Source organism: Nuphar pumila, chromosome 16 (assembly GCF_984573655.1).
Source record: "Nuphar pumila chromosome 16, dmNupPumi1.hap1.1, whole genome shotgun sequence".
NCBI lineage: Eukaryota > Viridiplantae > Streptophyta > Magnoliopsida > Nymphaeales > Nymphaeaceae > Nuphar > Nuphar pumila.
The window spans coordinates 60,357,114-60,369,490 of NC_143264.1; the positions used below are offsets into that span (position 1 = coordinate 60,357,114).

Below are 12,377 nucleotides of genomic sequence, written 5' to 3' on the forward strand. Positions count from 1 at the left end.
AGAGAGATAATTGTTTAAGAATATCTATTCATCTAGTCCAATCTACTCTAATCTACCTCTTCATCTCCTGATTTCAAGGGGAAAAAAATTGATTCTTACACGTTTATTTTCCATTGCAGTTTCATTTTTACTATATTTAAAAACCTTCCTTTTAGGTAAATAAAGCAATTAACTTGATAATTCAAGTTTGACTAACCCAAAGATTCTACTTAGTTTCTTTTAAATTTTGAAACATTTGACTTGGACCCTCAGGTTGGCTAGTAAACATGAAAAATAAATGTACAAATGAATCATAAAGCAATAGTAAAAGTTCTCTTTTTTTAATGCTTCTAATGAGAAAATCCGCACAACATGCTGATTGTAAACAAATATTTTACGAAGGAAAACAAGGGAATGTTTTACAAAGGAAAACAAATAATGGAATCACATTCATATTCCATGAGGATAGATGAAAAACCTGAGTGTAGCATTCGATTGCAGTTCCAAAATCTTTGTGCCTGAAAGCAGCATCTCCTTGTTTCTTTGAGTTCAAAGTCTCCTGCATTTGATTGGTCCACATCTGAAAGGATAGCTGCAATATGTAGGAAAATGTCAATAGACAATTATATACACAGTCAAAATTCAAGAGACAGGTAAACATAATGGTGTCCTACGAAATTGCTCTGCAACAGGAGAAACAACTTTGCCCACTAAAATATTTGCCCATGATTTGTGCCATATAATTTTGGACAGTGCACATGACTTTTAGGACAGTTAAAATGGATGTCTAAAAGTGTCTTCCAATTTCACATACTGCAATTACCTCCAACTAATGCCAAAAGCACAAGGCCAAAGTCAGTGAAAAGTCTGACCATGAACCTGTCCTTTTCCTAATCTTGCAAGGCAAAGGAAACATGATTTCAAGTTATATCTTTACTTCTCATAATGGTTGTAATAATATAAAATCTATGTTTGAACAGTAATTTTATATTACTATTTATCAGTAAAATATCCTAAAACACAAACGTGCATATAAAAAACAGCTGTGACCCCATGTCCTAACCTTTCCTAAAAGTTCTGCTGCACAGATTAGTGTCAAACAGGTTGGATATCCAACTCATCTAGGTGTATCCACATCTAACCCAACTATGTACCGTCAGGTTTGAATTCTGGTTCTGGTTACATCAAATCAAGTGGATGAAAGGATGAGACCAAACCTAACTGTACATAGTTGGGTTACTCCCTCTCTCTCTCTCTCTCTCTCTCTCTATATATATATATATATATATATATATATATATATATATATAGAGAGAGAGAGAGAGAGAGAGAAAGAATGGGGATTATCTTGCCCTTGTTTCATTAGGTCACTGTTAGGACCCTCAAAAATCATAGCTTTTAGATGTTTTATGCTCGATCTGAACCGTTAGATGTGTTTATGATTGTTGCTCTATAGAGAACATGTAATTGATTAAGCATCTTTATGCACAGATGTGTATCTTAAAGAGGTAAAAAAATCAACGGTTGATATCGTACTAAAATTTTATGATAAAATGTTAAGATTTTTAGATCAAATCAATTTGAAACAAAGTTCATTTCTTAATAAATAAGTGATAAACACATCTAATGTTTCAAATTGAGCATAAAACATCTAAAACTTTGATATTTGGAGGGTCTTAAGGGTGAGATAAAGAAAAAGTGGACAAGATGAACACCGTTCTCATATATATATATATATATATATATATATATATATATATATATATATATATATATATATATATATATATATATATATATATATATATATATAACTGAAAAACAGTCTTTATGTGTATCAAAAACACAGGCATACATGTATAAACAACAAAAATAAAAAAGAAGGGAGAATAAAAAAAGGGAGAAAAAAGAAGAGAGTGGAGGGGCGAGAAGAGGAAGAAGAAGAAAAAAGAAAAAAATAAGGGAAAAAAGAAAAAGATGAAAAAAAAGAAAAGGAGAAAAAGGAAGAGAAAGATAAGTCGGAGGGGTGAAAGGAGAAGGAAGAGAAAAAAAAAAGCAAAAGAAGAAGGGAAAGAACAAAAAAGGAATCTTTTGAGGCAGGAAGAAGAAAATGAAACAAAATAAAAAAATAAAAAATAAAAAAATGACAACCATGTCCTTGCGGCCTAAGCAGGTAGAGCCTAGGCGAAAAAAACAAGGCCCTACCTCCTAGACCCATAATCCTAAGTGGTGGTCCTGTGCCTAAGTGGAGCCTAGGCGCTGCTTTCGACAATTAAGGATAACAGACAAGCGACAACACCTTTATAGCATAAAGTCAAGGTGTTGGACACACACTCCCAAACTTTACATGCGTCATTTATTGTTTTGAACATTTATTTCATAGCAGTTGTTTCTTTTCTTTTTAGTCATTATGAGCATGTTACATCTCTTGAGTCTTAACTTAGTAACTTGTAGTTATGCTTGTAGAATAAGAACTTGGGTTCTTATACATTATCTTTTGTACATCCAAACTACTAGAAAACACTAATTTTTTCATTTGTTTTCAAATTTTTTTGTGGGTTTAACCAAGGTTGTCAGTATCGTGTCGTATCGTATGATAAGAGTGTATATCATACCCATATCGAGTGTATTGTACGATACACCTCTGTATTGTGTTGTATCGTATGATACAGAGGGCGTATCGTACGATACACCTTTGGCGCATTTTAAAAAGGCAAAAAAATATTTTTTTTTTCATTTTGGGTTTTAAATACCTTTTGAGGGCCAACTTCTTCATTTGTCTAGAGGCCATTAAAAGTGCATTTTCACTATTTTTTCACCCAAAAAAATGAGTTAAGATGAAAAAAAATGCATTTTCACTATTTTTTCACTCAAGAAACCGGATCAGCGAAAATTAAAGATTTATATCAAGGTAGAAATCAGGCTTCGCACTCCTCCAATAGAGATGACATCAGATGATTTGGCATAACAATGGGGCATTCAAGCAATGAGTGGAAACCGATTCGAGTGCAACTATTCTCATAATATTTTTGTTTATGTAGTATAAAAGTATGAGTCTTGTGCCATGTTCTTAATTGCAAGATATTTAATATTTTGATTGTTCTTGTGCTATGTCACATAGACTCTTCTAACATGGCACTGCACCCGCACCAAGGAGGGTGCAACACTTGAACACAACTTTCTTTGTGTTAGGTGAAGTCAACCACACTCAGGTCCATTTCTATCCAAAATTAGATTCAGTTAACCCAAATCAAGTCTATTTTTATCTATATTATATATATATAAATACATAAATGCACACAAATACATGTAGTGTTAACTTAAAACTGTTAAAAATTATATATATATATATACTCCCAGCACCCCTTACCCAAGTTTCTTTAAAGTGCCGGATCGCCGCATCCGCACCCATACCTGCACCCGCATCCGCACCTATGTGACATAGTTCTTGTGAGATAGTTGATGCTCATAGAGACATAAATGCTTCATATGTGATTTTATGGTTGTATTTTGTGCAATTCATCATTATTTGATGTGATATGATGTTTTAGAATTTTTACTAATTTTTTCTGTTTTTCTTGTTTTTTATGGATTTTTTGAAAATTTTTATTAAAAATTTCTGATATGTTTACAATATGATATGGTGTTACTATTGGCGCAACCGATACGGGTAACGATACACTACTTACAACCTTTGATTTAACCTTATGGACGTTATCTACATTAGTTTTTATTAGAAAACAGGTTCGGCATCATGGATTTGCAACAAGCAGGTTTTTCAAGGGCTTAAAAAATAAATGGCCCACAATGTACCAAAAATTAATGACTCAAACTATCAACAAATCTAGATTTGATCTTCATGTTTTAGGAAGCTTGTGACTCATAAAACCGTTGCAACTCAAACCCTTGTGTCAAAGGATCTACTGTCACATAAAACCACTGACTCAAAACAGTTTTATGAGTCAAAGTCATTAAATCTTTATAAAACATAATCAAATCCCATGTTTTGTGTGACAGAGAAGAGTTTTATGAAAAGCAGATCACAAGGAAAACATTATATTCCCTCAAAGCAAGCATTATTGTGTGGGACAGCAATAAATACTACAGAAATGCCATAACCCTCAACTGCACAACCTTTTAGACTAACTAGTCTGACAACTGATAAATGCATTTGTTAAGAACCATGTTCCTATTCTCATATTTCATGCGCTCTGTATCATGCCTTTACATATACACCCACTTCAACTGCATAAACACCTATCCTACCACAAACGCATGGCATGAAACAGAAATTCACCAAAAAAGTAAATGAAATGCAAAACTATGAGAATGAAAGACAATGTAGAAACATGCTAAAGATTTACTGCAAGCATTAAGAACTTTTGATATCTACTGGTCAAAAAGATGAGAGAGAGAGAGACCTCATTTGATGTTCCTTCATCATCCTTATATCCAACCTTCTCAAGAATCTCATGTATTGCAGTCAAATCCATCCTTGAGCAGGCTTCAGCTAAAGGAGATAGAGATATATGTTCCAAAGTTGATAATGGACCATGTGGTATACCCATCAAGGCATAAGAAGGAACCTATTGATAAAATAAAACACGAAATAAACAACAAAGAAATACTTCCAAATATCAGGTACAGTTACAAAACAAGCATTTGAGATAACAAGTAAATACAAAATGAAATAAATAAGGCAAAAGAATATATAAAAAGTGCATGCATTAGTATTAAGGCAAAGGCATATAAGCCAAGATGATAAAATATAACTTGGTCAAGTTTTAAGAGGTCGAGCAGACTTAATTATTGCATTGCATAACTGAAAACATAAACAGTTGCAGAAGGCAGTTAAATATAGAGATACTCTGAAGATTTCATCTTTACATAGCAACACTTTACAACCTTGAGGAAAGAAGATGGATTCCGTTTAAACAATAACTAAAAGAAATTAAGAAAATGAGTTATTAAATTTTAAAAATAAAAACTATAAATGAATATAATTTCAAAGTATATAACATAGTTAAATACTAGCAAACTAAATAATGGATGCAGCCATTCCCAAGGATCCCTTTAAAATGTTGAAAAATATCTTTATTTTTTACATGCATAGCATACAGAATTCTTGTATGAATTACTGATTAAAAGTTGTTTTCCAACACAGAAATTTTCAAATATGCTACATCAACATCAAATACAGGGCAAGCCTTGACATTTCAAATTCCTAGCAGATGATGTCGACCATTTACATTCCACATAGGATGTGTGAAATGCTTGTCTGGGCAAATTGCAACAGATCTTAAAACCAACATATCACTATTAGCAGGTACCTTTAAATACGCATTGGCCAACACACTAGATAGGAAGACCATTGATGGATCATGAATACAAATCTGGCATAGATCTAGCTTTAGAGGTTAACCCATTACTTAGGGTGTCACAATCCAGTAAGAGTAGACACTGAATAACCTAAAGGGAATTTGGGGGATATGGCACTTGGAGAAGTATCATAATTGAATCTCCTCAAACAGTCTAGGTGCATAGAGAAAGCAAGCAGGGAATTGGTGTTAAAATGTATACTCAAAAACATTATTGTAAGTATAAATATATATACTTATATACATAGAGATACGTATACATATAACATATGTATACGTATCTCTATATATAAGTATATATATTTATACATTTTTCTCTTTTTACCCGAAAAGGGTATTTCAGTCTTTTTACATTTTGCGCATATTCCATTTGGAATATGCTGTATTTTTTTTCTTTTATTTTTGTAATTCTTTTTGTTTTATTTTTTCCTTTTTGCATATTCAAAAAGGTGCATTGGGGGTCTCCCCAATAGAGTCATTGGGGAGCCCCCAACGGTCACAATTGTGACCGTTGGGAGCTCCCCAACGACTCCTTTGGGGAGCCCCCTCTTGCACCTCTTCTTTCTTGTATAAATAAGGGTGTTCCCCCTTGTTGTAAAATAAGCTTGAGAGTCTCAAGCACTTGCTTCCTTTTTATGAAATACATGCATTATTGCATGTTTATTATTTATACGCTTTTTGCGTATTGTGTTCAAGTGTTGTGAGAATGCCTTCGTGCACTTCTTTTTTAAGTATTTATGCTTGTATGCGTATTGTCTCTTCGTAGACAATTTTACATGGTATCTGAGCTCAGATGGTGATTAAGGATCGTGGGATTCTTCTTTTTTCGAGTGCCTCGAAAACCGTGCCTTCGGATTCTTAGAAGGTGAAGTGGTGGATCTTGCTTCTCAAATATTTTAGAAGGATCTTGTGCAAGCTAGAAGTTGAAGCATTGTGTTGGTACGCCTTCTCCTCTTCTTTACTCCTTAATGGGTGAAAAAGAGTCTCACTTCGCTCTTGGCTTCAAGTTGAATGGGTCCAACTACCATATTTGGGCCGGGAACATGGAGGCTCACATAAAAGGTAAAGGATTATGGGGTTATGTGCAAGGCACAATTCCGAAACCGGAACCCAAAATAATCGTGATGGACGAAAATGAAATCAAGATTCTTGAGGGAGAGGAAAGGATCAAAGCTCTTGAAGAATACTCCAAGAAGCACGGCGAATGGAAAATGAAGAATTTCAAGATTCTTTCTTGGTTCTTCGCATCCGTCGAAACAAAGATTAATGCCAACATTATCAAGTTCAAGAAAGCATCGGAAGCTTGGCATTATCTCGAGAAAATGTATACATCAAGAGATCTATCCCATAAGTATTACCTTCAAAATAAGGCCCTCTCCCTTACTCAAGGTGAAATGTCCATTAGAGAATATTATGCCGACCTCTCCTCCATTTGGGATGGGCTTTCCATGCTTGAACCAAAATGGAGTGGAGAGGCAATTGAACTCCGCCACAAGCAACTTGAAGAAGATCGGTTCTTCAACTTTTTGAATTGGTTAAGACCAGAATTTGAGCAAATAAGGTCATCACTTCTATCCTCATTTACTCCTCCATCTCTTGAAGATGTTCTCACTAAATTAAGTGGTGAGGAGACTCGTATGAGTTTATGTAAACAAGGATCAAGTGTTCTTGTGGTTCCTTGTAATCATGAAGAAAACAATGAGGTCAATGCCGTATCAAGACCCGGAAATAATGTAAAGACCTATCGTTCTCCTCATTTCAAATTCCAAAATCAAGGAGGAGATGGTGAACAAAGAGGAAAAAGGGACTATAGCAAGACTATTTGTCACTTTTGTAAAGAACCGGGGCATATCAAGCCCGTATGTCCCAAATGGAAGAGGTTTCTCGCTATGGCCACCACCGGTGTACCACAAAAGGAAGAGGCATCATCAAGTGGGTCACTCTCGTTGAATCAAATAGTGAAAGCCCTTCAACCTCTTCTCAAAGGAGCTACATCCGGTGCCGCCGTGTCTACCTCTTCCATTCCAGGTAAAGTCTCTTGGCTTTTGGACTCAGGTGCATCTTTTCATATGTCCCCAAACATGTTTTCACTTTCTGATTTTTTAAAAAATGTTTCTCCATTCTTTGTTTCCACTGCGGATGGAACCTCTCTTGAAATTAAAGGAATAGGTAATTTTGAAACTCAAGATTTTTCCATTCCAAAAAATAGATTTATACCTAAACTTAACTTAAACCTTCTCTCTGTTGCTCAACTCTCGAACCATGGATGCGATATTAAATTTTCATGTGACAAATGTTTAATACAGGATCGCCGGTCCGGGAAATTGATTGGGGAAGGCTTTAGAAAAGGAGACTTATACTATATGAAATCTCTCCAAGTTCCAAAATCTTTTTGTAATGTTGCCCGGAACAAAGATATAAACATATGGCACAAAAGACTTGGTCATCCTAATGTCACTAAGTTATCTTATTTACTTTTTGCAAAGGATCTATGTAAAAGTCCATTTTCCTGTAATGATTGTATTCTCGGAAAAATGAAAAGTTTACCTTTTGAGCAAAGAACTATGTTCTCATCTAAAACCTTCGAAATTGTTCATTCCGATGTTTGGGGACCCGCACCTGTTGTTTCAAAAGGACGCTTTTCTTACTATGTTATTTTTGTGGATGATTTCTCCAGGTATTCATGGATCTATTTCCTAAAGTACAAACATGAAGTTTTTACATGTTTTAAAACCTTTCACTCAATGATCAAGAATCAATTCAACAGTAATATAAAAATTTTTAGAAGTGATTTTGGAGGAGAATATCTCTCCAACCAATTTAAAACATATCTTGAGGATCACAGAATTATTCACGTAAGGTCTCGTCCTAAAACCCCTCAACAGAATGGATTGGTCGAAAGAAAACATAGGCACATCATTGAGACCACTAGGACCCTGCTTATTTCTCAAAACATTCCTAAGAACTTTTGGGCTGAAGCAGCCCTCGCTTCTGTTTATCTGATAAACCGCTTACCATCTAGGATATTAGGAAAAATATCCCCTTTTGAGATCTTATATAAACTTGAACCAGATTATAATAGGTTACGTGTTTTGGGGTGTAAATGTTTTATACTTACGGATAAAAATGACAAGCTCTCTCCCAAAGCTATCCCCTGCGCCTTTCTTGGGTATTCCGAAACTCAAAAAGGGTTTCGTTGCTATGATCTTCGAGATGATAAGTTATATGTTTCTAGAAATGTAACGTTTTTAGAAAATGAGAATGGATTTGAAAAAAATGTTTCTCAACAAGAAAATTTTGACTACTCATTCCTTTTTGATTTATTGGCTAGTAATGATGATATATCTAGTGATGATGATGTATCATCAAATCACGATGAGGAAATTGATGGTGATGTTGAAGAACATAACCCTCTCAATGATCAAGAAAACAGGATTTCAAGTGATCCGATAACCTACACTCGTAGAAACCAAGACACCTTTAGAAGTGCCATTGACCAATATAGTGAGCTTGTACCTACTCTTGATCACCGAAGATCTGAGAGGAATAGGAGACCGCCAACTCGTTTTGTCTCTTTTGATTCTTTTTCACCCCGGTATAGGGCTTGTGTTAGTGCCATTCACTCTTATTTTGAGCCAAGGAATTTTGAAGAAGCTAAAAAATGTATAGAATGGCAAGAAGCCATGCAAAATGAACTTAGTGCTCTCAAAAGGGTTAAAACTTGGGATTTCCAAACTCTACCCATAGGAAAGAAAACTATAGGTTGTCGATGGGTTTTTAAAGTTAAAACTAAAAGCGACGGATCCCTGGAAAGGTATAAAGCTCGCTTAGTTGCAAAAGGGTATGGGCAAGAGTATGGAATTGATTATGCAGAAACTTTTGCTCCTGTATCCCGAATGGTTACAGTTAGATGTCTCATTATTATTGTATTTATTAAAAATTGGAACATTTTTCAAATGGATGTGAAAAATGTTTTTTTAAATGATGATCTTAACGAAGAAGTGTATATGGATGCCCCACCAGGCATGAAGATTCCTAAAGATAAAGTTCTTCGTCTTCGAAAGGCTCTCTATAGTTTGAAACAGACTCCCAAAGCCTGGTATGACAGATTTACCAGTGTAATGTTGGAAAATGGTTTCTCCTCATGTTATACTGACACTGCTCTATTTACTAAAAAATCTAAGGCAGAGATTGTTATATTATTGCTCTATGTTGATGATATGTTAATTACAGGTGATGATGTTCAAGGAGTCAAGGGTATTAAGTCCGTCTTGACTTCAAAATTTGAGATGTCAGACTTGGGTTTTCTGACATATTTTCTTGGAATTGAGGTTGCCTATTCGCAACGTGGTTATTTTCTATCTCAGTCTAAACTTGCTTGTAAGATTATTGACAGATCCAGGATTTCTGATGACAAAGTATGTGAAACTCCTGAAGTTGTGGGAGCAAAAATGAAAATTGACGATGGTGTTCCCTTAACCGATCCTACCCCTTACATGCAGTTGGTAGGTTCGTTAATGTATCTTAGTATTACTCGACCTGACTTGTCACATGCTATACACATCGCCAGTCAGTTTCAGCACGCTCCCACAACCGTTCATATGAGTGTTGTTCTTCGCATCATCAGATACTTGAAGGGCACAGTAAATAAGGGAGTATTTCTATCTTCTTCTTCTGATTTAAAATTACTTGCTTATACTGACTCAGATTGAGGAGGTGACCCTAGTAACTGTCACTCCACCACAACAGAAAGTCTCTCTGTCATCCACTGAAGCCGAATACAGAGACATGGCATCCACTACCATGGAAATTGTATGGATTCGACGCCTTTTGGAAGATATGAGAGTGCCTATCAGAGAACCAACAAAGTTGTGCTGTGACAATAAAAGTGCAATTTATATTGCCAAAAACCACACCTTTCACGAGCGAACAAAGCATATAGAGATGGACTGCCATTATGTCAGGGAAGAATACTTGAAGAAGGTCATTGATCTACCATACGATCAACCTGCGGACTTCTTTACAAAAGCTCTTTGTTCGCCTAGATTTCATTTCCTTCTTGACAAACTTGTGGTTATCACACCGTAAATTTGAGTGGGGTGTTAAAATGTATACTCAAAAACATTATTGTAAGTATAAATATATATACTTATATACATAGAGATACATATACATATAACATATGTATACATATCTCTATATATAAGTATATATATTTATACATTTTTCTCTTTTTACCCGAAAAGGGTATTTCAGTCTTTTTACATTAGATGACAGAGACACCTTTTGTTGTTGTGAAAGTATCTCAAATAAGATACTAAGATCAAGACCTTAATATTCTTGATAATAAACCCGCCACGAATGCACAATAAGAACACTTTAGAACACTCGTGCACAAAAGCACAACTCACAAATAACTCACAAATGCGCAAAGGCATAAAAATAATGGAATCAATTTATTGAGCACTTGGGCTTTGACTCAAAGCCATGAAGGAATACAAAGGGGAGAGCCCCTATTTATAACCACACAAAAGGAGCCTTGGAGAGGCTCCACTTATAGACGTTGGAGCCCCTCCAACGGTCACAAATGTGACCGTTGGAGGGGCCCAACGTCTATTTGAGTGGGCCCCCCAAGGTACCTTTAGGTACAAAAATAAAAGAAATAAAAAGAAAAGAAAAAGAAAACTAAAAATAAATTACAAACACATTCATAAAGTGAATGTGCGTAAAATAGAGGAAAAGACTAAACTACCCCTACGACTAAACAAATAGAAATATAAAGACTAAACTACCCCTATGGCTAAACAAATAGAAATATATATTTTATATATATATATATATAATAAGTATATACATATATATTAATATATGTATATGTATTACCATATATATATAATATATATATATATATTACATTATATGATTATGTACATAATTTAACACCCCCCCTCAAACTTAGGGCAAGATGACCGAGAGTTTGCTAAGAAGGAAGTTGAAACGCGGAGCACACAAGGCTTTAGTGAAGAAATCCGCCAACTGATACTCGGACGTGACATATGGAAGGTCAATGATTCCTTGGAGGTACGCTTCCCGAACATAGTGACAATCCATCTCGATATGTTTGATCCGCTCATGAAAGGTGTGATTTTTAGCAATATAAATCGCACTTTTGTTGTCACAGCATAGCTTGGTGGGCCCTTCAATTCTGATTCCCATGTCTTCCAGCAACTGATGAATCGAAACAATTTCCATGGTAGTAGTCGTCATGGCACGATATTCAGCTTCAGTTGATTAGAGAGACACCTTTTGCTGCTTCTTGCATCTCCATGAGATCAATGAGTCTCCTAAGAATACACAAAAACCAGTGGTGGAGTGACAATTATTTGGGTCACCTCCCTAATCAGAGTCAGTATAAGCAATTAATTTTAACTCAGAAGAGGAAGACAGAAAAACTCCCTTATTAATAGTGTGCTTTAGGTATCTCACGACACGTAAGATAGCACCCATGTGAACAAAGGTTGGTGTATGCTGAAACTGACTTGCCGTATGCACCACATGTGAGATATATCCTACTAGCTGCCTGTAGGGAGTAGGATCGGAGAGAGAAACACCATCATCAATCTTCATTTTAGCTCCTACTATAGCAGGAGTTTCACAAATTTTATCATCCGTAATACCTGACCTGTCAATAATCTCAGATGTCAGCTTAGTTTGAGACAAAAAATATCCTCTATGAGAGCATGCAACCTCAATACCCAAAAAATAAGTTAAGAAACCCAAGTCAGACATTTCAAACTTATCCTTTAAAATGGATTTTATGCTTTTAATCCCATTAGAATCGCTCTCAGTTATAAGCATGTCATCCACATATAGTAGCAGAATAACAATCCCTGCATTAGATTTTCTAACAAACAAAGCAGTATCAGTAAAGCAGGATGAAAAACCATTATCTAACATTACGGAGTTAAACCTATCATACCAAGCCTTGGGAGCTTGTTTTAAACCATAAAGTGCTTTCCG

The 12,377-nt window shown here is 35.2% G+C and overlaps 1 protein-coding gene across 2 annotated transcripts in view; it reads right to left on the bottom strand.

Moving 5' to 3' along the window:
• The window catches only part of LOC149813309 (serine/threonine-protein kinase BSK5-like), a 74,616-nt gene that overhangs the window by 2,480 nt on the left and 59,759 nt on the right, over positions 1-12,377 (bottom strand). For both annotated transcript variants that reach the window (XM_089991444.1, XM_089991445.1), the window contains 2 exons: positions 4,401-4,565; positions 458-571 (listed from right to left, as the gene is read on the bottom strand). In XM_089991444.1, the coding sequence (XP_089847570.1) occupies positions 458-571; positions 4,401-4,565 (279 nt within the window). The remainder of the gene's footprint in view (positions 1-457; positions 572-4,400; positions 4,566-12,377) is intronic.